General features: G+C 38.5%; 1 protein-coding gene across 1 annotated transcript; it reads left to right on the top strand.

The window, feature by feature from the left end:
• LOC127158551 (NACHT, LRR and PYD domains-containing protein 12) lies at positions 1 to 26,476 on the top strand. Its single transcript, XM_051101631.1, has 11 exons — positions 1 to 268; positions 362 to 418; positions 992 to 2,825; positions 2,999 to 3,172; positions 14,976 to 15,149; positions 15,309 to 15,482; positions 15,644 to 15,817; positions 15,932 to 16,105; positions 16,220 to 16,390; positions 21,986 to 22,159; positions 26,239 to 26,476. The coding sequence occupies exons 1-11, from the start codon at positions 13 to 15 to the stop codon at positions 26,474 to 26,476; spliced, it is 3,600 nt and encodes a 1,199-aa protein (XP_050957588.1). The 5' UTR covers positions 1 to 12.
• The last annotated feature ends 1,305 nt before the right edge of the window (positions 26,477 to 27,781 follow it).

Here is a 27,781-nt window from a genome sequence, read left to right as displayed (position 1 = left end):
CAGTGAAGAACGATGGCGTCTGTTAGACAACTGCTTTATGACACACTGGATGATCTGGAAGAAGAAACATTGAAGAGATTTAAGAGCTACTTAAGAGAATATGGACACATTCCTGTTTCTGTACTGGAGAAAGCAGGTGCAACTGACACAGTAGATCAGATGCTGGATCGTTTTGGACCAGAAAATGCTGTGAAGATCACACTGGATATCCTGAAAAAGATGAACCAGAACCATCTTGCTGAACAGTTAGAGAGCAAACTCACCAAAGGTAATAAAGAAAAAAAATGTTGTAATGTCATGTAATGTCAAACCTGTAATGTAAAAAAAAAAAAGTGATGCATCATTTTCATCTCTCTTCCAGTCAAGATAATCAGCTGCGCTCAGACTGAAGTCAGAGTTGATCTGAATACTGAAACAGGTGCAAATACAAATAAAAAGTAGAAGCATATGTTGGGTTAACTCCATGTCCTGCACAAAGTTTACTTTATAAATCACATTGGCATTAGTTCATTCAAAATTTTTTAGTCATGACCAGAATTAATGATCTCTTGTCAGGTGCTCTCCAACCTTACCCACATTATAAGAGACACTCAGAGCTGTAATCTTGGCAAACGGAGGTTTTCCAAAACTACTGAATAAATGGGTGTCATTTGGCCATTGTGTATTTTGAGAAAAATAACTTTTATTTTATTATGATGATGATGATAATTTAATCCCCATTTTCAATTGTTGTAGATGTTATTGTTTTTAAAGGTTACGTTTCTGTGAATTTTATGAATAAAAGATCAAATAAATTAATGATGTAGATTAATTTACACAGGATTTTTTACTCACTGTATACTGTATACATTACTGTATATATCAATTCAAATTAATGGGAAATCATATGAAATGAAATGCCTAATTTTTGTATTATATTCAACAGTAAATTAATTATAACATATTGAGAAAGTTTTTTTTTTTTCATTATGTTTTTATTTAATTTTATCAGCCATTTTAACAGAAGACAGGATGCTGCAGAGGTTTTTGGAAATTCACAAAATGAATATGAAGAAAAAAGCTAAATATATTTTTGAGGGAAACAAAGAAAATGGCACAGATCTCAAAGCTGTTTACACAGAACTGTTCATCACAGAGGGAGATATGAAGAATGTTAATCAGGAACATGAGATTTTGAAGATTGATGATGTTTTCAAGAGCAAAAAAACACATGACAAACCAATCAAATGCAATGATATATTTACTGAACTGGGGAAAAACAATAAGGAAAATATTGTACTGACCAAAGGAGTTGCTGGCATTGGAAAAACTGTTTCTGTGCACAAGTTCATCCTGGACTGGGCAGAAGAAAACACCAGCCAGGATATACACTGTGTGTTCCTGCTTCTATTCAGAGAAATCAACATGATTAAAGACAAAGAGGTCAATCTCCATGAGTTTCTGTTGAAATTTTATCCTGAATTGAAAGACCTGGAGAAATCAAAGCTATATAAGGAATGTAAGCTAGCATTTATATTTGATGGACTTGATGAGAGTCGATTGCCATTGAACTTTAAAAGCACTTTAAAAACACTCAACACTGTTGAGGAAAGAGCATCTGTAGATGTGCTGTTTACAAGTCTGGTCAAAGGGGATCTGCTTCCATCAGCTCTTGTGTGGGTGACATCACGACCAGCAGCAGCCAATCAGATCCCTCCTCGATATGTGGGTTTGTTCACGGAGGTGCGAGGATTCACTGACCAACAAAAGGAGCAGTACTTCAGAAAAAGAATCACAGATGAGAATCTGGCCTCCAAAATCATCTCACACATTAAGACATCTCGTAGTCTCTACATCATGTGCCACATTCCTGTGTTCTGCTGGATCACGGCCACAGTACTTCAGGATATTCTCACTGGGAACAATGCAGAGAACATCAGCACAACACTCACTGAAATGTACATTCACTTTCTGCGGATACAGATGAATATTAAGAGTCAGAAGTACGATAAACAAGAAGAAACAGAACATTCAGAGCACTTACATTTAAATAGAGAGATGATTTTGAAGTTAGCCAAGCTAGCATTTGAACAACTGAAGAAGGAAAACATTGTGTTCTATGAGGAAGATCTGAAAGCATGTGGTATTGCTGTGAGTAAAGACACCGAGTTCACAGGAATGATTGCTGAGATCTTTAAGAAGGAAGTTGGACTTTACAAGACAAAGGTCTTCTGCTTTGTGCATCTGAGTGTTCAAGAGTTCCTTGCTGCAGTGCATGTGTTCATCTGCTACCTGAACAAGAACAGGCAAGAGCTTTGGTTTTTCTTTGAAGATTCACAAACTACAGCCAGACAAAAGCTTCAGTTCTTTTTCAAAAATGTCAAATTTCATGACTTAACAAAGAGGGCCACTGATAAAGCAATGCAGAGTAAAAGAGGACATCTGGACCTGTTCTTGCGGTTTCTCATGGGAATTTCACTGGAATCCAGTCAGAACCTGCTTAAAGGCCTGATCACAGACACTAAAGACACTAATGTGAGCATCAGAAAAATAAGTGCACACATTAAACAATTACAAAAACAGGACATCTCAGATGAAACTTCAGTCAATCTATTTTACTGCTTACTTGAGCTCAAAGATCATTCACTATATGAGGAAATCCAGAGTTACCTCAGCTCAGATGAACATCCAGGAAGAGACTTCTCATCTTCAATGTGCACAGTGCTGACCTACATACTGCTCATGTCAGAGAAGTTGCTGGATGAGTTCAGCCCAAAAAGGTTCACATCGTCATCTTCAAACTACACAAGACTCATTCCAGCTGTAAGATGCTGCAGAAAAGCACTGTGAGCAATTTTACTGACTGCTGTTTAATTAAATGTTTGTTCTATATCAATAAACAATTAAATGTTAAAATACTGTGACATATTGTCCTGTCTGGATTATGAAGGGTATAATAAATTATTGCAGAAACGCTGAACTTCAGAAAATAATCAGACTAAACATTCTGTTTTGGCAGATTTCATGGCTGTGGTTTTGATGAAACATGCTGTGAAACTGTTTCTTCTGCTCTACAAGAATCAAACTCCCATCTGACAGAGCTGGACCTGAGTAACAATCACCTGCAGGATTCAGGAGTGAACCTGGTTTATGATGGACTGAAGAGTCCACACTGTCGACTAAACATACTGAGGTTTGCCTTTCACTTTCACTGAATCACAGTTGTTCAAATATGTGGATGAATAGGTGTTATAATAACTATATCTAGTAGATATTTCATGGCTATACTGTAGTATGAATGTATCAGGATACAAAGCAGGCAATGTCTACGTAAAAACATGATGAGAAAACAGTCAGGGTTCCCAAGCATCCTGGAAATACTAGAATATTGTAATGCCGTTTTCCAATTATGAGAATGAAATAATATCTTTTTCTTAAGTGACTTCTTTGAACTGATTTCTTTGTCTGATTCAATTAACTGTTTCATGTTTATTTAAAAAAATGTTCCCTTTCCTTAAAAATGTAATAATAATTTAATCTATATTATTTAATTAATAATAATTCTCACCTTAAAGTTATTATTACAATAGATAAGTAAAATCTAGGGCTGTGAATCTTTGGGTGGACAGTGAATCAATTTGCATATTCAGAATGATTCAGTTCAAGATTATTCACAAATAAATTCGATTCAGTTGATTAACAATTCGATTCTGCATTCTTTAAGTGCATTCACAGGATTTTTTAAATCCTTCCACTAAATTCTTTTCATGCTCAGTCAGGGTGCAAATTGCACGGTGGCCATTATGGAGTAAGAAAGAAAAGAAACACCTTTGTCCTTTGTTAGATGTTAGTTTAATGATGCTATGTCATGACATATGGCATACGTAGAAATTTATGTAAGCCAAGATTTAAAAAAAAGGAGCTTTGAAAGTTTAATTATTTAATGTTAACTATTGTCTAGCATAGTATTTATGTACGCTATATATGCTAATATTATGTCACACGAGGGAAGTAGCCATCATTTCAGAAGTGACAGAAATGTCAAATATAATAATGTGTATGTGTGTGTGTGTAGATAAGGTAGAAAATATACCGTATAGTTTCTGTACTGTAATAAATGATATGTCAATTAGCACTACATCATTCATATGCTTTCTTTCTTTATAACGTTTATTGTCTTATCGTTTCATCAGATCATTCTGCTTTTTATTCAGTTTAGATACAGCAATAGATGGATGCTTTTGTCCATATTATTGTCATAAGTTCTATGCGGGAGGTTTCATCTCTTTCAGTGTGAGAACTTCTTTATCTTATTTTCATAAAATAATTAACTTTTCCTATCCATTGGCTAATGATGATTCTGAAAGAAAATGCACCAATGTCTGTTTGCAAATTTCATGTGTCTGTTTACCAGATAAACCTCATGCTCCAATTTCAAGGTTGATTTTAATGCTGTGATTTTAACAGCTTCCTTTGTATATTTGGTTTAAGACATTGTTTTAAACTACTCACTTAAAAAAAAATTGCCAAGCTTAGACAAGTTTCGAACAGAAAAATATAAGATTGTGATGTTTGCTATATTAATGCGCTATATTAATGTGATGCGCTTGAAGTTCTGAGTTGGGGGGTGCAAAGACTTTGAAGGTTTCACAAAGCTTTAACTGGTTCTGTAGTGTTCTGGATGGCACAATCATGTAGTGGTTAAGCAGTGAGTGCCAATGAGAGGCGAAAGGCTGTTAGGAACATGGGATTTTAAGCAAGCCGATTAGGTTCGTCCCCCAAACTTGGGTTCCAATCAGCTGTTGTTGCGCAGGGGCGGAGTCATGCCTTTACAGAGCGAAAGAGATGGGAAGCAGGTGGATACAAATGCATACTTTTATTGAATCGTGACTGAGACAAAGACATGGTCAAACACAGGCAGGATTGGACAATGGCTAGCAGGTATATGACAACATTATAGACTGTTTCTCCAGGATCCCCCTTATACAGGAACGTGTCAAGCGTCGTACGAATAGACACAAGGGAAATAGAAGGAGACCCTCCAATCTCATCAGTATTAAGAATACTCAGCATCAGAGTCCACAACGCCAACAATCATGCAAACTCAAGATGGCCTTAATGAATATTAGAGCTTTGCATAGCAAAACGTTCTTTGTGAATGATCTGATAACTGATCATAAACTAGATTTTATGTTGTTGACTGAGACTTGGTTGAGTACAGATGGATCAGTTTCTTTAATAGAAGCTGCACCACCAAACTATAGTTTTAATTTTGTAAATCGTAACGGGAAAAAAGGAGGTGGTCTGGCAGCTGTCTATTGTAATTCTTTTAATTGTAAACATATTGTACTTGGCACTTTCTCCTCTTTTGAGTACTTAGCGATTGTGGTGAATGCTCAGTCAAAAATGATGATTTTAGTAATTTATAGACCACCTAAATACTCAAATGTTTTTTTAACTGAGTTCTCAGAATTGCTTTCTATATGTATTACTACGTATGATCAGGTTTTATTAACTGGTGATTTTAATTTGCATGTAGACAATGCTTCTGATGAGAACGCTATGGATTTTATGCTACTTCTACATTCTATGAACTTCACACAACACATCACTGAAGCGACACATAACCGAGGACATACATTAGATTTAGTTATCTCAAGAGGACTTAATGTAAATATTAGTCGTCAAGTTGATGTATCAGTTTCAGATCATCAGTGCATAATTTTTGAAATTGAGACCTCTATTTCTAAACTAGAGTTAGAACCCAATTTCATTAAAAAACATTAACATTAATGAAACAACTGCTGAAAGGTTTGCTATTGCTTTGAACAAACTGTCAGTTCCCCCTGAGATATTAACTGTTGATGAAAAGGTGATTTATTTTAACAGTAATATGAGAACTGCGTTAGATATAGTGGCACCAGAAGTTATCAGGAAAAAATCAGTTAAAAAGAAAGTACCATGGAAAAATGAGCATGTGCTAGACCATAAAAGAGTTTGCCGTAAAGCAGAACATTTGTGGAGGAAAACTAAATTAACGGTTCACCTTAATGCTCTTAAACAGTTGATTGATAGTTATAATAAAACAGTACGCAGTGAAAGACAAAAGTATTTCTCAAGTATGATCAGAAATAACAATAACCCGAGAATTCTTTTTCGCACAATTAATCAGCTTTTACATTTTTCCCCCGCATCAAATGGACCTGTCAATGCATCTTTGTCTATATGTGAAGAATTTGCTACATTTTTTAATACAAAAATTACTGATATTCGATCTAGTATATCCAAGACATTAGGTCCAATTCAGGATTCTGCACTTTTTAGCCCTCAATACATGATGAACTCTTTTAATAAAATAAACAAAGTTGAGTTACATAAAATATTAAGTTGTTTAGGTAATGCCACATGTGTTCTTGATCCTATTCCCACTTCTTTCTTTAAAGAAGTTATTGAAAATATATTTTTAATGGTTCTCGATATTGTAAATCTCTCAATAGCAACAGGTGTTTTCCCTGAAACATTTAAAACAGCAGTTATTAAACCACAACTTAAGAAGCACAACTTGGATAGTTCAATTCTTAGTAACTATAGACCCATCTCCAATCTACCTTTCATGAGCAAAATTTTAGAAAAAGCAGTTTTTAAACAGATAAATGATTTCCTTACGGGAAACAATATCTATGAAAAGTTTCAATCGGGTTTTAGACAAGGGCACAGTACTGAAACTGCTTTAGTGAAAGTTGTAAATGATCTGAGAATCTCTATGGGTATAAATAATATTTCTATACTTGTCCTCCTTGATTTAAGTGCTGCGTTTGACACAGTTGACCACGATATACTTCTAAATCGTCTTAAGGAATATATTGGTTTAACTGGGACTGTTTTAAATTGGTTTAAGACATATTTAAAGGGAAGGAAGTATTTTATTAGCTTAGGGGACCATGTATCAGGAGTACATGATATTCATTTTGGTGTACCACAAGGTTCTGTACTTGGCCCTCTGTTGTTCTCTTTATATATGTTGCCATTGGGTAAAATTATTGCAGAGCACGGAGTCAGCTTCCATAGCTATGCTGATGATACCCAGTTATATATATCTGTAGGGCCAGAGGATCCCGGTGCGGTAAATAAACTGGTGAATTGTCTAGCGAGTACTGTTAGCTGGATGAATAGAAATTTTTTGAAATTGAATGAAGACAAGAGTGAAATTCTCCTTGTTGGTAATTAACTGCAGAGAAAAAAGGTTCTTAATAGTCTGGGAAATCTGGCATTACAGACTAAAACTGAGGTTAAAAATCTAGGAGTTATTCTTGATTCTGAGCTTACATTTAAGGCACACATTGACAATGTTGTGAAAACTGCCTTTTTCCACCTCAGAAATATAGCTTGTGTAAGACCATTTCTTAATCTTGAAGATGCTAAGAAGCTGACTCATGCATTTATCGTCTCACGTTTAGATTACTGTAATGCACTCCTCATAGGACTGCCTAAAAAAAATATTGAAAGACTACAGCTTGTTCAAAACGCAGCTGCAAGAGTTGTTACTCATGCTAGAAGATTTGCACATATAACACCTATTTTAGCAGACCTACACTGGTTACCAGTCTCTTTTAGAATTTATTATAAAATACTTTTATTAGTTTTTAAAGCTTTAAATGGACAAGCACCTTTACATATTTCAGAGAGTGTCTAACCGAGTATATTTTAAATAGACCCTTAAGATCATCAGGCTCCACCTTGCTAAACATCCCAATGGCATCCCAATATAAGAAATATGGACAAGCAGCCTTTTGTTTTTATGCTCCTAAGACTTGGAACAAGCTGCCCATAAATATTTGTCAGGCCTCCTCCCTTAATATTTTTTAAAAAGCAGTTAAAGACACACTTTTATACTCTGGCTTTTAGTTAGGGCGGTGCTGATTTTGTGTCGAAGAGATTTGCAGGGTACCTCCTGGCTGACATGGTGCATCTAGTGGTTGGCTGATTTGTCATTGCTAGACCTTTTTTATTATTTTTATTATTTTCTTTTTTTTTTATTTTAAATTGCTGTCATTTGTTAAATTTGTATTATTCTTGTCCTTATTGCTTTTTTTTTTTATTGTTCTTTTTTATTGTTTGTTTGCTCTCTGTAAAGCACTTTGAGCTACATACAAATGTATGAAAAGTGCTATATAAAAATAAAGTGTATTAAGGTATATGAGGGCAAGAACAAGAGTAATCTGAGACAGGCAAGGATCGATCAGCGGCGAACATAATCCAGGGGGGCTAGGCAAAAGGGTAATCCGATAAACAGGCTGCAGGCTGACAAGACAAAATAACAAGGTGAGGATGCAAGACTCTAATGACTAGATACAGGAACAAGGCTAACCAGACTTCTAAACTAACAAAGTGGCTCCGTACAGCTGCTAACACTAGAACGAGTGCTAAACACAAGACAATACTCAGCCCAGAATAGTGGGAAGGGCCTCGTATTTATGCTGTTTGTGATTGGCTGCAGCTGTGAGTGAGGTGGAGCATGGGAAATGTAGTCCGGGGTGTGGTGCAACAGTCTGTGTAATGTGAAATGACAAGGCGACCTCTGGTGGCGAGCAGACTGGCGTACAGGACCAGATTCATGACAGTAGGTCTATCTAAAGGCTACTACAGAAATAGACTACTACAGACATTTCATGAAGTAATAAATGTTAACGTCCTGGGGTCAGCTAAGGCACCGGCGGGAGCACTCACATATTTTCCAGATGACAGCAAAAAGAACTTGAATTGCTCCCTCAATTTTGATTGGACACATAAAAGTAATACCTAAAAAGTTACCTATAGAAAACTTGAAATGTCTACTTTTAAATGAACTAAGTTTAATTGAAAACTGTGTTCTGTGTTTAACTCCCTGGGGTCGACGGTCATGCCGGCGTGATCAGCTCACGTTTTTTAAGATAAGTGCGAAAGACACTAAAAATACTCTGTCAGTTCTGGTCATACAAATAAGTGGTATACATCATTAGAAACCATTAATTGTATACTTTTATTAGTGCACACTCACAATAAAAACTGAACTGTGTGCTGCTTTAAATTAAAGAAAATATACAGGGTGCTTTCTCAGTCTTCACTGTCTCCGCGAACGGCTTTTAGGAATGCACCAAAATGAACCTAAACTCAGTGAATACTCGACACACAGACAGGAGAGATATATCTATAGAAGCTATATCTATATCTATATATCTATATATATATATATAGCTTGATTTCTCTACTTTTAAATAAATCAAGTCTTATCAAAAACAAATATTCTGTGCTAAAGTAATCCGTATGAAACCAATGTGATGCATAGTTTTTCCCTCAGAGCTAATTATTTTTAATGTGATCACGCCCACAAGCTGCTTTTGCTTTTGATACGATAAATAGCCACCTGCGAGGCGCAGCATGTTAGCGCCCACATCATCGTAAACAAAGCTTGACATTTCATCAAGTTTATCTCGGCTACTGTTCGTTTCTGGAAGAAGACGTGCTGAGAGAAACAGCAGAATTCACCTTCAGAAAAAAAGAAGACGCGCTGAGAGGAATAACACAGAATTCACCTCAGATGAAGAACACAATGCGACGCGCGGCGGATCCAGGGGAAGAGGTCAGTCCGATGAGTAAGTAATGGGTCTTTTTTTGCATTAGTTAACATGTTAATTTGACATAAGCTTGAACACATTTACTAGCTTGGGTTTCCCAAACTATGACTCCTGGCTAAAATGTTTGAAATCGAGTGAAACATTTGGAAAAAAAAGCTCATTGTATCTAAATTTCTTACGAAGCGATGAAGTTTCATGTTCTATATAGTATAAAATGAATTACGATATAAAAGTAATATGAGTGTACACTGTAACATGATGAATGCTACGAGTCGAAGTATGTCTAGATCATGTTTATTATTAATACTCTATTCCCAAACAGAGTTTTATAAGGTGCTAAACCATAATTTGTTTCTCAGGTATAAAATGTCCTTTTTACATAGTACAAAGTATGCGTGAATCTGTGACTACAAGATCGTTATATACAGATTCTTCTGATATTAACATGCTCAGAGATGTTTTTTGTTTTTATTTTTAAGTGATCTGATACCTGCACCACAGATGAATATTGCTGATTTTTACTGGAGTCTCTTCAAACTTCTGAGAGCGCTGTACCAATATCATATGTTATTCTTCACTGATTTTCAGTAAAGTAAGCTCTGTGACTATGTTTTTTTTTATCTTGAATCCATGGAGAGACGCAGCAAACACTTAAATATCAGGTATGGTTTACTAGTTTCACTTGCTGAACAGGAATGACACAAGGTCTTTTCATATATCTGTAGTTAGGTCAGTGAGTAAAATAATAATCTTTGACTATCATTATGTATGTTTTGATTATATTGTGTTGTAAATAAAATACAAATGACCAAACCCCCCCATTCTTTTACTCTTCTCACATTCTTTGTTACCTGCCTCATAGTGACAGTCACACTGATGGGCCACTAGGGGACGGCCTTTTGTCTCTCAGGTGTGAATTACTAAATATTCATGGCCATTATCCCTCCCTCGCATATGGCTTTCTATCACAAAACATGTCTTAGAAAATTTACATCAATATATTGTTTTCTGTGAAAGAGTAAGCACGATCATTTTCACATCATTTTGAGATAAATATTCTAGCCTACAAGAGTGATTACTCAAAAGCCTTGTTCAGGACTATTCAGTATGAGTTTTATGGCCTTGTTTCAGCTGCATTTATTTTCCCAAAACCTACTAACCACGCATAATGTTTTTTTTTTCCAAAAAATGCAAACATTTACATCCATCTTGCTCACATATTATTGTAGCACCATTTGTGCTGATTACAAAAAATATATATGTTGGCCCGTAGTATGTTATAAGTAGCTGAAATAAGCACAAATGTCAGAGCATGTCAAAACATCTAAAGGGCCCCAAAATCACCTCAGACCCCAGAGGGTCAAATAATCCATATGAAACCAATGCCATGTCCTGTTTTTCCCCTCTGAGCTCATTACGTCTAATTAGATCACGCCTACCGCTGTTCGGCGCTATTGTTATTACAAACAGCCACGTGAGAGACGCGCAAAATAAACGCCCACATCAACTCGTAAACAAAGCAGCAACGTGTTTGTATCGGATACTTTCGTTTTTGGAAGAAGGCGCTTGAAGGCGATTTGTAAGGCGTCAGGAATGTTTTGTGTTTCATAAACAAATTGACATTAAAATAGGGCTAACGTTTAGACGATGTAAAAGTAATGTCTAATAATGCTTAGACCAGTCTTTACTGTTGAATACTCTGTCTGCAATTATCTGCTCAAATGTGTACATAATGTGCTTAATAATAATTTAGTTTCTCAGATGTTGTTTTTGTACTGTATAATAATAAATACAAAGCATGTGTACATATGATAGCTATAAAATCACATGGGCAATATTAGTTATTGCTAATGTAACAATATTGCTCCAGGCCTATCAACATGCTCACATACGGCCATGGCTGATCAGGGACTTCGGGAAGCCATAGCCGAGTACAAAGTCCAGCCGGCCATGGCTGATCAGGGGAGTAGCCACCCCCAAAATTTTCTTGGGGGAACTTAGGGCATAGTCAGCCCAGGAGAGCACTGGAAGGCTGGGCTTAGTAGGCGTTGACACAGGAGGGCACTCGGGAGGCGCAGGCACAGGAGGGCGCTTGGGAGCCGCAGGCACAGGAGGGCGCTCGGGAGGCGCAGGCACTGGAGAGTGCTCAGGATGCGCCAGCACAGGAGGGCGCTCGGGAGGCGCAGGCACTGGAGGGCGCTCGGGAGGCGCAGGCACTGGAGGGCGCTCGGGAGGCGCCGGCACAGGAGGGCGCTCGGGAGGCACAGGCACTGGAGGACGCTTGGGAGCCGCAGGTACAGGAGGGCGCTCGGGAGGCACTGGCACAGGAGAGCGGTCGGGTGGCGCCGGCTTTGGAGGGTGCTCGGGCGGCGCCGGCTCTGAAGGGCGCTCTGGAGAAAGCTCGGCTCTGGAGGGCGCTCTGGAGGCAGCTCGGGCTCTGGAGAGCTGGACAGAACCTGTGGGGACACAGTAGATAATAATTCATATAAATCCACATAATCCTTAATGTTAATTTGGCTTGCCACATTGACAGTAGCTGATCCAGAGCGTGGGGGTGTGGCTGGAGTCCGAGAGCTGGCCGCGGGTTCTGGGCTGAGGATGAGGGTGGAGCTATGGAGAACTGGGGTGAGCGAGGGAGGACCGGAGGGAGCGAGCACGTTGGAGCACGCTGGCTGGGGGTGAGCTGGAGCGGCCGCGTGTTTACAAATGGAGGGAAGATGAGAATCTTCCACATCGACAAAGAAATTGGAATGACAAAGGGCAAGGACATGGTTGATAAATTCCGCAACTGGTTTGCGGCAATCGTCAGGAGTTATCGAACTGAACAATTTATCATTGTTTAGCCCCATTTGGAATAACGTGTTGATCGTGGCGTCGATCCAACTCACCAGATGACAAACGCTCAGGAATTCCTCCACATATTTCTCCAACAGCCTCTCTGCCTGCTGAATATTCCACAGGTAATCCTCAGCCCAGAGCATCTAGTTTGGTCGGTTCTTCTATCATGGCGTCATGTGTGGGGAATGATGAAGAGGAGCGAGGAGATCCAGAACGTAACTTTATTAAATAATCCAAAAGTGAACAGGAACGGACAGGAAACAGCAGGGAACCAAATGCAAACACAACGTAAACTAACTGAATGACAAGACAGAATGCCTATTAAGAACCGACGATCAGACGTGGACACAACCAAACTTAAATACAAGGACTAATCAGGGGGAGACAGGTGAAAACAATTAGACAGTGATGTAATGATTAGAAACGGAACAGGAAGACCAAATAAGGGCAAACATTGGGGAAAACGTACAAAACAGTCCACAGGGGTGTGACAATGATGATTTTTGCGAGCATTTAAATATCAGGTGTGATTTACTTGTGCTACTTGTTGAACAGAATTCAGAAAACAGTTTTCAGGAATTACACAAAGTCTGTTCACATCTCTGTGGTTAGATCAGTGTGCTTAATAATGTGTATCTGACCTTCATAATGTATGTTTATATTATACTGTGTTGTAAATAAAATACAGATACAGAATCTAAAACCCCAATCTTTGAATCTTCTCACATTGTTTCTTACCTGACAGTCACAGTCTCATTGATGGGCCATTAAGGGAGGGCCTTTTGTCTCTCAGGTGTGAATCACTAAATATTCAATGGCCATTGTCACTCCCTCACATATTCCCTTTCGATCACAAAACACATCTTAGAAAATTTAAACAAGTATATATTTTTTTGTGATCGACTGAACGAGATGATTTTCACATCATTTTGTAGAAAAAACTCTAGCCTACCACATCCAGTTCTCAAAAGTCTTGTGCACGAATGTTCTGAATGTGTTTCATGGCCTTATTTCAATGGTTTTTTACTAACCACGCATAAGTGTTGTTTTCTCAAAAACACAAACATGTACATTCATGTTGCTTGCATATTATTGTAGCTCAGTTTGTGCTAATTACAATGTAATCAGACTTTAGCCATTAATATGTTTTTAAGATACTGAAAAAAGCACAAATGTCGGGGCATGTCAAAACTTCTCCAGGGTGCCAAAACACCCTCAGACCCCAGAGGGTTAAAATGAAACACTGCAAAATCTTCACTGTATACACTGAAGATGATTCTTATTAAAGTTTGTTACTCAGTCAAGAGTGAGTGATTTTCTCTTTTTCTTTATTTATGACGCGGTCGGTGGCTGCAGGTTTATGCTGTTGTCGCTTTAAGATCTGACGCACAGATCATATATTTTGACGCATCAGTATTTCTCCCAACTCTTCAAGTTTACTTAAGACAAAACCAACTTCATTTACATGAATAGTCTCCAAGATGAGCATGTGTGTAGCAAAAGAGAATGTGTGCACATAAAGCCGTTGGCTTTCAAGTAGCCTACTGGACAAGACTTAAACACACACGCAAATACTAATTATGGACTCTGGACTCTGAATATTTTCCAAGTCTGTAAGGCTCAAGTCCGAGTCAAGTCCTAGTAAAAATGCAGTCTGTGACAAGTCTGAGTCACCTAAAAATTGTACTCGAGACTGGACTCGAGTCCGAGTACGAGTCCAAGTACCCCAACCCTACTGTAGTACAGTATAAGCTGTTTTGGGACAAGGGGAAAAGAAGAGGCTTGGGTCGGACTCAGACTCTGATGAGTTTTCCCCCGAGGGCCAGCCTACCTTTAATCCTACCTTTATAATACAATAATTCCATGAATAGTAAGTGTTCCTAAAATGTTTGCAAAGACACTTATTAAGTATTAAATGTGCAATAATTTATGCAAAATTTATTATTTTCTTATAATTTGTTGTTAACGACATAGAAACTACTATTTGTAAACTATTAATTGTTTGTAAATGTTTTATGTTGTATAATTTGTAAGTACTTCATTAGACTACACTTATTACAAAATGTTACCAAAGTTGCTTAAAATGTGTAGAAGTACTAGAAGTACATTAAGTCCATTCCTAATGCTAAACATAATCACTTAAAAAATAAATGACATAATGACATATATATATATATATATATATATATGTGTGTGTGTGTGTGTGTGTGTGTGTGTGTGTATACAAATACTAAATCACATTGTTAAAATGACAAAAATTAGCAGTGACAGTGATAAACTCTTTATATACTGTTTGTATATAATCTGTTATATATTAACTACTAATATATATTATGTATTAACTACAGCTTATAAACTATTAATCAACTATAATAGTTTTGGAATGATTTGGAGAGCTTTACTGTTGTATACTTATTAAAAATTATTACCAATAAAGTCTACTTCTGTCTAACACTATTTAGAACAAACATGTGCTGCAGATTATAAATGATATAAACTGATAAATTCACATTAATATTTCTGTTTGTTTTGTTCTTTACACAGGCTGTGTGGGTGTAATCTCACTGCTCAGTCATGTAAAAGTTTGTCTTCAGCTCTACAGTCCTCAAACTCTGTCCTGAGAGAGCTGGACCTGAGTAACAATGACCTGAAGGATTCTGGAGCAAAGCTGCTTTCAGATGGACTGAAGAGTCCAAACTCTAAGCTGGAGATACTGAGGTTTGAATTTGAAATACTTGATTATTATTATTATTATTATTATTATTTAATTTGTATATTTTTTTACTCTTTTTTTCACTAATGTTAATTACTAAAAAAAAAAAAAATCACATTGTTAAGATGAATTCTGCATGTAATTATTGTGTTATTCCTGTTCAGATTGTCTATATGTAATCTCACTGCTCAGGCTTGTGAGAGTTTGTCATCAGTTTTGCAATCATCAAATTCCATCCTGAGAGAGCTGGACCTGAGTAACAATGACCTGCAGGATTCTGGAGTGAAGCTGCTTTCAGATGGACTGAAGAGTCCAAACTCTAAGCTGGAGATACTGAGGTTTGAGTTTAAAATGCATGATTATTATTATTATAATATTTTATTTATTTATTTATTTTTAAGAATGTTAATTACTAAAAAAAAAAAAAAAAAAAAAAAAAAAAAAAAATCACACTGTTAAGATGAATTCTGTATGTAATTACATTGTTCTTCTTGTTCAGATTTTCCATATGTAAATTCACTGCTCAGTCCTGTGAGAGTTTGTCATCAGTTTTACAATCGTCAAACTCCATCCTGAAGGAGCTGGACCTGCGTAACAATGACCTGCAGGATTCTGGAGTGGAGTATCTTTCTGGTGGACTGAAGTCTCCAAACTCTAAGCTGGAGATACTGAGGTTTTAGTTCAAATACTTGATTAATCCTTTAGCATTCTTTTGTAAGTTAATTACAAAAAAAATCACACTGGTAAGAAGTATTCTGTATGTAATTACTGTGTTCTCGGTGTTTAGACTTTCCATGTGTAATCTCACTGCTCAGTCTTGTGAGAGATTGTCATCAGATTTACAATCCCCAAACTCTGTCCTGAGAGAGCTGGACCTGAGTAACAATGACCTGCAGGATTCTGGAGTGGAGTATCTTTCTGGTGGACTGAAGTCTCCAAACTCTAAGCTGGAGATACTGAGGTTTTAGTTCAAATACTTGATGAATTCTTTAGCATTCTTTTGTAAGTTAATTACTATAAAAGTCACACTGTTAAGAAGTATTCTGTGTGTAATTACTGTGTTCTTGGTGTTTAGACTTTCCATGTGTAATCTCACTGCTCAGTCTTGTGAGAGTTTGTCATCAGTTTTACAATCCTCAAACTCTGTCCTGAGAGAACTGGACCTGAGTAGCAATGACCTGCAGGATTCTGGAGTGAAGCTTCTTGATGGACTCAGGTCTCCAAACTCTAAGCTGGAGATAATGAGGTAAATGGTTTTCCATAAAAGTATTAACAAAATGTTACCATAATAAATGGCTGTTGAATTGTGTTAGCAAATGTTGGATTTGCTCTCAATAAAATGCCAGAACAGAAGACAAAAACAACATTTGCAGGCATGTTTTCATATTAATAATAACGCTGTCGAACAGTTAATAGCGATTAATCATTTGACAGCCCTAATTTATACCAATTTATAAACAGATGTATGCTTGTAAATGTGGATTGTACTAAGAATAAAATAGCCTGAAACAATTACTGAACTGTTGCATTTTTAAAGATAGCTTCTCACAGCACTGCATGAGCTAGCAGCACTATCAAGCGGCTGTGTGCAGCACACCTTTAGCATCTTAGCTAGGGTCCAAAATTAACATGGATCTAATCGGTACATGAAAAGTGTGTTATTTGCCAGATGGCCGGTAACTTACTTAAAAATTCTAACAATGCATGGTTGCAAGAATGGGACGTGGCTTAGTGTGATTATCAAATTGCAATATGTATATATATTATATACATATACAATATATGAGTTAAGTGTGACATTGTATTCACTTAAACACAAGAAAATCAAGTCTCAGAGCGATTCAGTTTGCAGTAAATGCTGTGCCACATGAACTCATTTCTGCCAATTTGGGTCACTTACACCATGGATTAAAAAAAAAAAAAAAAAAAAAAAAAAAAAACTAAAAATGCACCAAACATCTTCATAAATTTGTAATGGGAACTGTTTATAAATCTGTCATCAGGAATCTTTAAGCTTGTTCATGGTTTTCTAAAATACAAATGATTTATATTTTTACATACTTAAAGTAATAAAAGTTCTATTTTTTGAATATTGAAAGCAAAGATATTAAGAAAGCCATAAATATAACTATTGCAATTTTACTGCAAATATAAGCTGTATATGTAATAAATTTTAACTATTTGCAAGTAATATTTTTATTTTTAAAATATGTACACATCCACTCATAATTGTTTGCCTAATGTGCTGAAAATTACTATGAGGCCTAAATCTGACATAGTGTCTGTAGTGGTTAGGGTCGTGGACTAAAGTGAAGTAAACAGAATGTTTTCAGTTTGCACACATTTAGATTAAATATGCTGCTCTCATGAATGAAAAGCACAAAAATGTTAAGCACAAACATTAAGTGACAAATACTTTGTCTAGCAGTTAAAAAAGCAGAGACAGATGAAAGTAAGCATCTTCACATATCATCTTTAAGTCCTTTTGATATCGGATCCTCAGACTGCTGACAGCATCTCATCTGATACTCAGTCACTGGACAGCAGTAATATTAAATCCAGGCTTCCAACTTCTGAGTTCAACTTGGAGTGAGAATTCCCATCGAAGTGTTGTTGAGTACACAATTTAACAAAATCCATTACAGCTGTCACAAAGGAAGTGAAAATGAAAATAAAATGAGTGTTGATTGCAGCATTGAATTTAGATCTGCTAAATTTGCAGATATTGCATCATAGTCATAGCTGAAACACTAGTTCCCCTCAGTCGTACACTACGACATTACATCAATACTGATGTATTTGCAATAGTTTCCTTATTTCCTCATCACCTCTGAGCTTAAAAAAACAGGCCAGTGAACACTGGCGAGTGGAATTTGCATGCCAAGCCACTCCCCCGTACACACGGGTATATATATACGAGCTGCTTCTACAAAGAAGAAAGAAAACTTTTCATTGCTGCAGGAGTTTCTCAGCTGTGTGGAACATCCCTCCTTTGCATTTCAGCAGAGAGATCTCCCTGCTGCGCTAACAATGCTAAAAGTACTGTGGTCTTCCCCCGGGCAATCCAGCCTAAAAGAGCAATTTTCCTACAGCATACACGATCATTGAGAGTGTCTTTTTCAAGACGCGTTCCGATTGTGTGCTTTTAGGGAGCGATAGTTTCCTTATTTCCTCATGACTGTCACAATCTCTGTCTCACAGGTCTGGGATGTAAACAAATGCATGTTGAGATGGCGTTTGTGGATGGGTTATGCCCGCGCTGCGTGGGGATGCCCATTATTACACTCACTCACAGCTTACATTTAATATGTAAGCCGCCTTTGTGTTCTACCCTTTCCAGTTTCACAGGTCGCTAGACTCCCGAGGCTGAATTGGCTGGAAGCATGGGAGACCTGAGGATTATAGTCTGGATTGCTCCGCCGGGTCAGTCCCCACGGAGGTCCGGCTCCTCTCAGCATACTACCGTCAAGTTTCTTAATGCTGATGTATGGTTCATCCTAGCATGAGCCTTACGTCTCGTTTAGTGCTCATGAGGAAGTTAAGATGTCTATCGTCGCATCAGTGGAGGGGCTATCGTCTTCTGACGCCGAACATTCTGCTGAGCAGCTCCCCATTGTGGTAGCTGCACAGTCAGAGTCTGAGGCTAAGTTGACGGCCATGTTCCCCCGAGCAGCCTCAACTGCCAGGCTGGAGGTTGGGTTCCCCATTCGCGGTCTGATTATTGGTTTCCGGCGTTGGGCGCGGCTCTTGCTGCGCCCCCCAACCCCCAACCCAAGCGGGGCTCACAGCGCTGCATCCCTGTGACCCTATTTTTGCAGGCAGCAGCCCGGTTACTAAATCTACCTAACCTGTTGGTCCATACAACCTGAAAAGAGCGGTGGGTTTCACCCTATCCTGGTTCTTGTGTTCCGATTCGGTCCCCTCTTTGGGCTACCATTCGGTGGCTGAAAACAAGACACATGTTTTTAGTTTTCAGCACCAGGGTTGGGCTACAGCTTTCGACCTGAAGGACATGTGCTGTTATTTCGATTACCTGACGCAGTTTTTGGTCTGCCTCAGGGGTCAGACGTATCGGTACACGTCTCCCCTCGGCTCCCGGATTCTCAAAGTGATCCATTCCCCTGCACTTTACAAACTCAAGGGGCATGCCCTGGTCCCACTTGGGAGATGGGCACCTGGATCCTCAACAATCTCAACGACTGGAGTAGAAATACCTCACTCGTGAGATTTGTTGGAGACGAATACAGGGACTTGGTGCCTTCATACCTCAGCCACTGGGTCGACTGAAAGAAGTGTGAGCATTAAAGAACAGAAATAAACTCTCTGTTTTTTCTTAGTACGGAGTTGGGTCCGGTTGAGACATGTCAGCAAAACAAAACAAAAAAAAAAAGGTCGGCGCTGAACTCCCTGATTCCTTCAGGCACATGACAGCGGTCCATTTAAACTTTCTGAGGCTCCTGGGGCATATGGCAGCCATAGCTACGGTTTGGCCGCTTGGCTGCTCCATATAAGATCGCTTCAGCACTGGCCACATGACCGGATCCTGAGATGGGCATGGCACTGTGGCATACTTTAGATTGGCGTCCCCCTCAGTGTTGCCACCTTCTCAGCCCTGCTTACACCCTGTGTTCCTACGGGCAGCAGTGCTCTTAGACCAGGTGTCTCGGCATAAGGCAGTCAACTCAGATGCCTCCATCATGGGCTGGGGTGCCATTTGCAACGGGCAAGCAGCCTCGGGCTCCTAAACAGGACCTCGACTGCAGCGACAATAGTCGCCTAGAGTTGCTAGCAGTGATTGTCCTTGTAACTTGTTTATCATGCTAGCAACATGTTAGTAACATGCTAATCATGATAGAAACATGCTAACAACGTGCTAGTAACATGCTAATCATGCTAACAACATGTTAGTAACTTGGTAATCATGCTAGCAACATGCTAGTTGCATGCCAATCATACTAGAAACATACTAGCAACATTTTAGTAACATGCTAATCATGCTAACATCATGCTAATAACTTGTTAATCATGCCAGAAACATGCTAGCGACATGTTAATCATGCTAAAAACATGCTAACAGCTTGCTACTCATGCCAGAAACATGTTAGCAACTTGCTAATCATGCTAGCAACATGCTAGTAACATGCTAATCATGTTAGAAACATGTTAGTAACATGCTAATCATGTTAGAAACATACGATCAACATGCTAATCATGCTAGAAACATGCTAGTAACATGCTAATCATGTATGAAACATACTATCAACATGGTAATCAGGCTAGAAAATGCTAATAACTTGCTAATCATGCTAACAACATTCTAGTAACTTGCAAATTATGATAACAACATGTTAATCATGCTAACAACATTGTAATCAGCCTATAAAAATAAGCTAATCATGCAAAAACATGTTAACAACATGTTAAATCGTGTAAGCAATAGCTGCTTTCATACTTTTACAACTGCTTCCAACTTTCAGGCTAGGCTTTCTCAAGCCAACTTAAAGTTTGTTCTCAAATTTTACTTATCTAGTTTTTATTTTAATTATTATTATTGAGAACATTATATAGCCTACAGAAAAAGGGCAGTTCGACCTGCATTCTGCTACTGCATTGCGATTCTGTCTGATGAGAGAGAGAGAGATAGATAAATCTTCGGTCTGTCCAATGATTTTAAACACTGATTAGGTCCGTCAGACTGAAGATATTTTAGGGGTAATGTGACCAAAAATATTTAAGACCTGTTGAATCTGAATTTAAGACATTTTAAGACTTTTAAGGCCTTTTACTAGGAAAAACTTGTTTAAGACTTTTTAACGACCTGCGGATACCCTGTGTATTGAATAGTTGATTGGGACACTTTTCGTAATTAAATGACTTGTAAAAAGTGTCAACCTGAATTGTTTTCTTTAAAATCGTGATTGTATTATGTTGTGTTAAACCCTAAATATGTTACTTGTATAACTTCATGATATTTTACTTGTAACTTCAGTATAAATTTAAATGAACAATCATTCAGTTGTCATATTAATTGTAAAATAATAATAATAATACTAATAATAAAAATTGAAAGTGTATTCAATGTAGCTAGCTACTTTTTCATCTTTTGTCTGTCTGACCACGACTTTAAATAAAGCCTGCATATAGATCCCACTTTGAGTGACGCTTCGTTACAGACTGCAACAACCAATTCTATGGATAATATGGAATTGGTTAATCTTATGATACCAAAATGACTGATTGATCATTTTGACAATTAATCAGTAGGCTTTTTTTACAGCATTTTTTGTTTGTAGTTTTGCAAAACTTTACCAAACTCTACAGGTTCAGCTTCACTTACACTCCAACATATGCATAAGTGCTGTGTCTTCTTCTGTTGGATTACATGCAGAAGGGCTGAATTATAGTCTTGTACTGCAGCACCACACTGGTCAAACTGCGTTATTGTGTTAACTGTGTTTACAAGTGCGACAGTGAGAATCTCCAAGCGGCTTCTTATTTTAGAACTTTAGAAGTTTTGTTTTTAAATCTTATCTTTATATTTTCTTTCTTTTACTACTTTGTTGACATAAGATTTCAGGAACAGTATTGTGCAACTATTGTTTGTATGAGAGATTTAATGCTTTACTTTTGCATTTAAATGCAAGATATTTAATTTCCAAAGATTTGGGAAAATATTTGTTTCTTCCTGATGATGCTAAATTAGCACAACATGATCTATTTTGTGACCAATTATTTTTACTGAATAATTAAAAAAGTTCAGTATATAATCAGAAAAATTCAATATAAAAGGGAACAACAAACAAACTAATGTGATGTGGACTGCTGTTGTATGTTTTTGTAGGTTGTCTGGCTGTATGGTGACAGAGAAAGGCTGTCATTATGTATCTTCAGCTCTGAGTTCAAACCCCTCACACCTGAGAGAGCTGGATCTGAGCTACAATCACCCAGGAGATTCAGGAGTCAAGCTGCTTTCTGAAAAACTGAAGGATCCAAACTGCGAACTGGACAAACTCAAGTATGTCAAGCAGGAGGGGTTGGGGGGTTTTATTATACATCTATATGAGTCTAGGAGTTTCTAAATGATGTAATGATATAAAGGATTAACAGAGCACTGGTCTGAGGAGTAAAATTAGGGCTATCACTAACGATTATTTTGGTAATTGAGAAATATGTCTATTATTCTGACAATTAATCGAGTAATGGATAATTATAATCTATTTTTTGTAGTAATAAAAATAGACAGTGAACAATAGCCTTTAAAATGACTCAAAATACATATATAATAGCAATTAGGCAATAATAATAATTTCAAATAAAGTATCAAAAGCATTCAAAAGTAGTTATATTGTTTATTTTAAAATACATAATGTTTTGTAAACAGTAGAGCTAATGTATATCATTAGGGGTGTAACGATTCACTCGCTTTCTTGATTGATTACAAACCCTGACGATGCATATGTATCGATCTGGAAACATGGATTTTTGAATCATGAATCATTGATTTCGGACAGTAATCAATTTAAAACACTAAGAATCGAAGGAATTTGCGATTTCTATAGCAATTCAATGCTTTCTAAATATATACACATTAAATTACTACAAGCACGAATTAATGAAGACCTTGAAAATCGTTGTCTCTCACTGTCTTCCTGTTAGGTTGCTTCCTTGCTGGTTGAGCTTTGCAGTGCTCCCCTCATGCTAGAGGGTTACCTATGGGCATGCCGCTCCCAAGTACAAAGTGTCTGAGCTCCTCTCCTACTTTGAGAGTTGAGTCTCCGTTTTCTAGAGCTCTGGTTAGCACTCATGCCAGGTTGTTGGGCCACCTTCTGCCTCCCTGGTAAGTTGCTTCTTGGTTGAGCTAGCATTGCTCCCCTCACCCTAGAGGGTTGCCTATGAGCATGCCGCTGCCAAAATTGAGAGTCTGAGTTCCTCTACTACTTTGAGAGTTGAGCCTCTGCTGTTAAATTGTTCGCTTTGCCGGATGAGCTTAGCAGTGCTCGCCTCACCCTAGGGGATCTCCTATGAGCATGCTGCCCCCCTTCTGAGCGCCTAGGTTTTTTCTCTTATCCTGAAGAGTTGAATTCCCTGCTCTGTAGGCTCCACAGCAATGTCAGGGGGTCTGGCCTTCTTCCAGCCTTCCCCCTAGACTGTTTCATGTTGAACTCGGACAACTTTTCATGTTGAACTCAGACAAAAAGCTTGCCCCACCCCTCTCTACTCTCTGTGGAGTGACGTGCTGCTCTGAGAGATTGTTTACTTTAGCTGCATTTAGCACGTTTAGCTGCGAAACTTGCTAACTAGCATGCTATTAGGAAAGGTGATTGCAGAGATTCATTAAAAAAACCCTTATACTCACTTCTGCTGTAAGTGAAGCTAGATCACGAGTGATTTGCGCGAACATAGACACATTTATGTAGATCGGAAGGTGTATTCTCTTCACAAACAAATGTAATCCACTGCATCTTCAGTGGCTCCGATGTCGGGAGTAAACACTATGTTCGTTATTACATCCAGCAATACAACACCTCAATCACTCAATCGGAAATATTCTTGTCTAATTTACATCCCTGCTCCGGCATCCAAACAATGGAGGTTGGACTGTTACAGCTGATATGAGGTAAGACACTCATGTCAATCAACTATTGTGGGAGTGGCCTCTGTCAGTGTGGCATCTGAGAATTGCTTGATTTGAAAAAGGGGATTTTATTTTTACAAATTAATTAAAAACTACTGCATGGATTTTTATCATTATCAGGTAGATTTGTACATACACTGCCAACACACATTATTGTTCAAACAATATGAAAAAGTGAAGTTTGTATCCGATGACCCCTTTAATATGACTTAATAAAGGCTATAATGTTTAGTGTTTTCCTCCGCAAAACGTGGTGTAATGTGGCATGACAGATTAAGATGATAAAGACTAAACTCAATATTCTCCTATTCTTTATTAAAACAACTACAGACAAGCAGGTGACCCCAGAATAAACACAATGCCGCGTATATTCGTGTTTTCCTATACAGAATAATCTTTATTTCATTTCATTTTTGTATCACTGTGTTTTATTTATATTTCCACGGGAGGAAAACGTCTATTTAACACGTTGCGTTCTGGGCGCGTCTGCTTGTCTATATGGAGTTGGTCCTTTTAATATCATTTAATGCTTTTCTTATTGCGCGTTCATATCTGCTGGTATATAGTTTGTCAACAGTGTTGGGGAGTAACTAGTTACATGTAACAAAATTACGTAATTTAATTACAAAATAAATGTAACTAATTAGTTACAGTTACTGAGAGAAAAAATGTGTAATTAAATTACAGTTACTTTTGAAAACGTTAATGATTACAAAGGGGCTTACATCTGATTTTTTCACACACACACACACACACACACACACATACAGATTTAATTGACTTCTTTCCAAAATTGCATTGTGACTGTTCTAAAATGAGACACCAATGTTTCAGGAGTTTAGGACACATCACTGACATGCTTATTCTTAAATGTTTTATTTTCTGTTTGGGTTTATGCATATATTTTATCTTTTAAGATCATTTTTTTTTTCTTCCAAGGCATTGTTAGATGCCGGTGTTTCCTGTCATATTTATGCAAACATTCGATTTCAAAACCAGTATCATAGCTATTAAACTATTTCTTGTTGTGATTTCAGATCTGTATTTAACATCACCATGATCTCAAAGTAAAAAAAAAGAGGTGTTAAGTCTGAATTTGTGTGGCTGTGCTTTAAATTAAATTATTACACAGCTCTGTGGAATGCTTGATTCTGATTAGTCAGTCATGACAATCAAAGGTATGTTATTCCCCGATAACAACTGGTAAAAGCTAATAACTCAGACTCATCCAGACTCATTAGAGTCATCATAAGTCAGTGCTATACGCTTCATAGTTTTTGTCGGTGGAAGCTTTGCATTTGGTTAGTTAAAAAATATTAAAACTGGTACACATATTATGTGTACAATTTCTTAATTCTGTCAGCTTGCCATTTCTAGCAACTGATTTCTTTGTGGAAGCTTTGCGTTTAAATATTTCAACTCAGATCAGTGTTTCATGTCTGATAAGTGGGATAATGTACATCCAGCCAGTAGCCAGTTGTTATCGCAGAATAAATATGTATATATTTATGTATATAAAGTCTGACAGTAATCATTGTTGAGTGCTACTGTAAATTTAACTCTGCCTGGTTTAAATGTTTCAAAATGATTAACAGCTGAAAATAATAAAAATTTCGAAAAGTAATCACAAAGTAATCAAATGTAATAAGTTACATTACTGTTATAAAGTAATTGAAAAGTTACACTACTTATTACATTTTAAATAGAGTAACTTGTAATCTGTAACCTATTGCATTTCCAATGTAACCTTCCCAACACTGACAATAAGTTTATACTAAATTTGGTCTTCATCATCTTAGTCTGTTTTCCCACATTCAGCGTTTGCTGGGCAAGTATAAAAGTGAAAATTTGCACATTGTGTTCATGGCCATATGTGTCATGAATCTGGTCGGTGAATCTGGTCCGCTCACCACCAGATGTCGCTCTCGCCTTGTCACATCACACAGACTGTTGCATTGCACCCCGGACTACTACTCCCATCACCCATCGCGCTGATTGCGTCAACACCTGTGGCCAATCATATAAGCCCCGGACTTTCCCCGTTACTCATGGAGTATTGTGGTTATTGTTGTGGTTTATTGCATTGTGTATCGTGTTCCCTAGTTCCCTAGTTCCCTGAGTTCCTGAGTTCCCTAGTTCCCGAGTTCCCGAGTTCCCTGTGTTTAGCTTTCTCGCCTGGCCATCTCGTTTTGTCTGTCTCGCCCACGGACAGTCAACAGGTATGGACACAACCCGGATACTATTCAGATTAAAACAAGGACCACAAACATTCGAACAACACATCTGTGAATTTCTAGCCATTGCAAATCATTCTAATCTCCCGGACTGTATTCTAATTGAAATATTTAACGATAGTGTGAATGAACATTTAAAGGCGAGACTTAGGCTCGAGGGTCTCCGTTCATCTCTGGCTGTGTTTTTGGACTTTGCTTTTATGTCTGTGGGCTCATTTTTTACAGTGGGTGTCGCAGAGGAGCAACGCGACATCGCGATAACGCCAGCCGTGCAACCCGCTCGTCAAATGGTGGCCGCGCCGGAGCACACTCATGCAATGGCAGCGACTGCGGTGCCCGTTCACAAAATGGCGGCCGCACCGGAGCGCTTTCATGCTATGGCGGCAACAGTGGAGCCCGTGCACAAAATGGCGGTGAGGACAAAGCTCCGTTGTGTCACTGCTGCTATACCAGAGCCATGTAAAGCTACAGCTGTTGTTTTCCAAGTCCAGTCAAGTTGTTTCCGAGTCCAGTCAAGTTGCAGATGTGTTTCCTGAGTCAAGCCAAGTTACAGCTGTATTTCCTGAGTCAAGTCAAGTTAAATCTGTGTTTCCTGTGTCAAGTCAAGTCAGAGCTGCTTTTCCTAAGTCAAGTCAAGTTACAGTTGTTTTTCCTGTCAAGTCACGGCTGTATCTCCTGAGTCAAGTAAAGTCACCGCTGGTCTACACGAACCTAGTCAAGTCACTACTGATCTCCATGAATCAAGTCAAGTCATAGTCGATCTTCACGAGCCAGGTCAAGTCACCACTGGTCTTCTCGTGTCAAGTCAAGCTACTGCAGATCTTCACGAGTCAAGTCAAGTCACTGCTGATCTTCACAAGCCAAGTCAAGTCACTGCTTATCCTCATGAACCAAGTCAAGTCGCTGCTGATCTCCACGAACCAGGTCAGGTCACAGCTGGTCTCCACGAACCAAGTCAAGTCACAGCTGGTCTCCACGAACCAAGTCAAGTCACAGCTGGTCTCTACGAATCAAGTCAAGTCACAGTTGATCTTCATGAGCCAAGTCAAGTCTCAGTTGATCTCCACGAACCAAGTCATGTCCTGTCTGACCGCCCAGAGACAAGTCACGTCCCGTCTGACCTCCTAGAGTCAAGTCACATCCTGTCTGACCACCCAGAGTCAAGCCACGTCTCGTCTGATCGCCCAGAGTCAGCGTGCTGGACCCACCACTAGTGTCAGTGCGGGCTCCAAACATCCCAATGGCATCAGGGCCTTCAAATCCAACCAATAAAGAGGTCCTGCCACTGCCGCTGCTGCTCTTCCTGTAATGGCGGTTGCCATTTGGGGTGTGTGGGCTGCACACTGTGCTCCTGAGGTCTCTTCTGTTCTCAAGTCTGCTCCAGAGGTCACTTCTGTTCAAAGTCTGCTCCAGAGGTCTCGTCTGATCACAGGTCTGCTCCAGAGGTCTCGTCTGATCACAAGTCTTCTCCAGAGGTCTCGTCTGATCACAAGTCTTCTCCAGAGGTCTCGTCTGATCACAAGTCTGCTCCAGAGGTCTCGTCTGATCACAAGTCTGCGCCAGTGCCTCCAGAGGTGTCAGCGTACACTGTAGAACCTCCCAAGGAGGTGGCGTCCTTCCATTAACTCACTGCCACGTCCGTCCACGAGTCAGATCCAGAAATCTTGTCTCACCATGAGTCTGTGCCAATGCCCCCGAAGGTGGCGGCTCCGGTCGCAGAACCTTCTAAGCGGGCGGCGACCTCCTATGAACTCTCGGCCCATCATGT

The sequence above is a fragment of the Labeo rohita genome, unplaced genomic scaffold, assembly GCF_022985175.1.
Source record: "Labeo rohita strain BAU-BD-2019 unplaced genomic scaffold, IGBB_LRoh.1.0 scaffold_156, whole genome shotgun sequence".
NCBI classification, from domain to species: domain Eukaryota; kingdom Metazoa; phylum Chordata; class Actinopteri; order Cypriniformes; family Cyprinidae; genus Labeo; species Labeo rohita.
This window is presented reverse-complemented; position numbering and strand designations above follow the sequence as displayed.

Coding starts and splice junctions, on each gene's coding strand:
- LOC127158551 (XM_051101631.1), top strand. CDS start 13: ATGGCGTCTGTTAGACAACTGCTTTATGACACACTGGATGATCTGGAA. Junction 3,173..14,975: donor TGTCGACTAAACATACTGAG/GTTTGCCTTTCA, acceptor TTCTTTACACAG/GCTGTGTGGGTGTAATCTCA. Junction 22,160..26,238: donor TGCGAACTGGACAAACTCAA/GTATGTCAAGCA, acceptor CATTTTTTACAG/TGGGTGTCGCAGAGGAGCAA.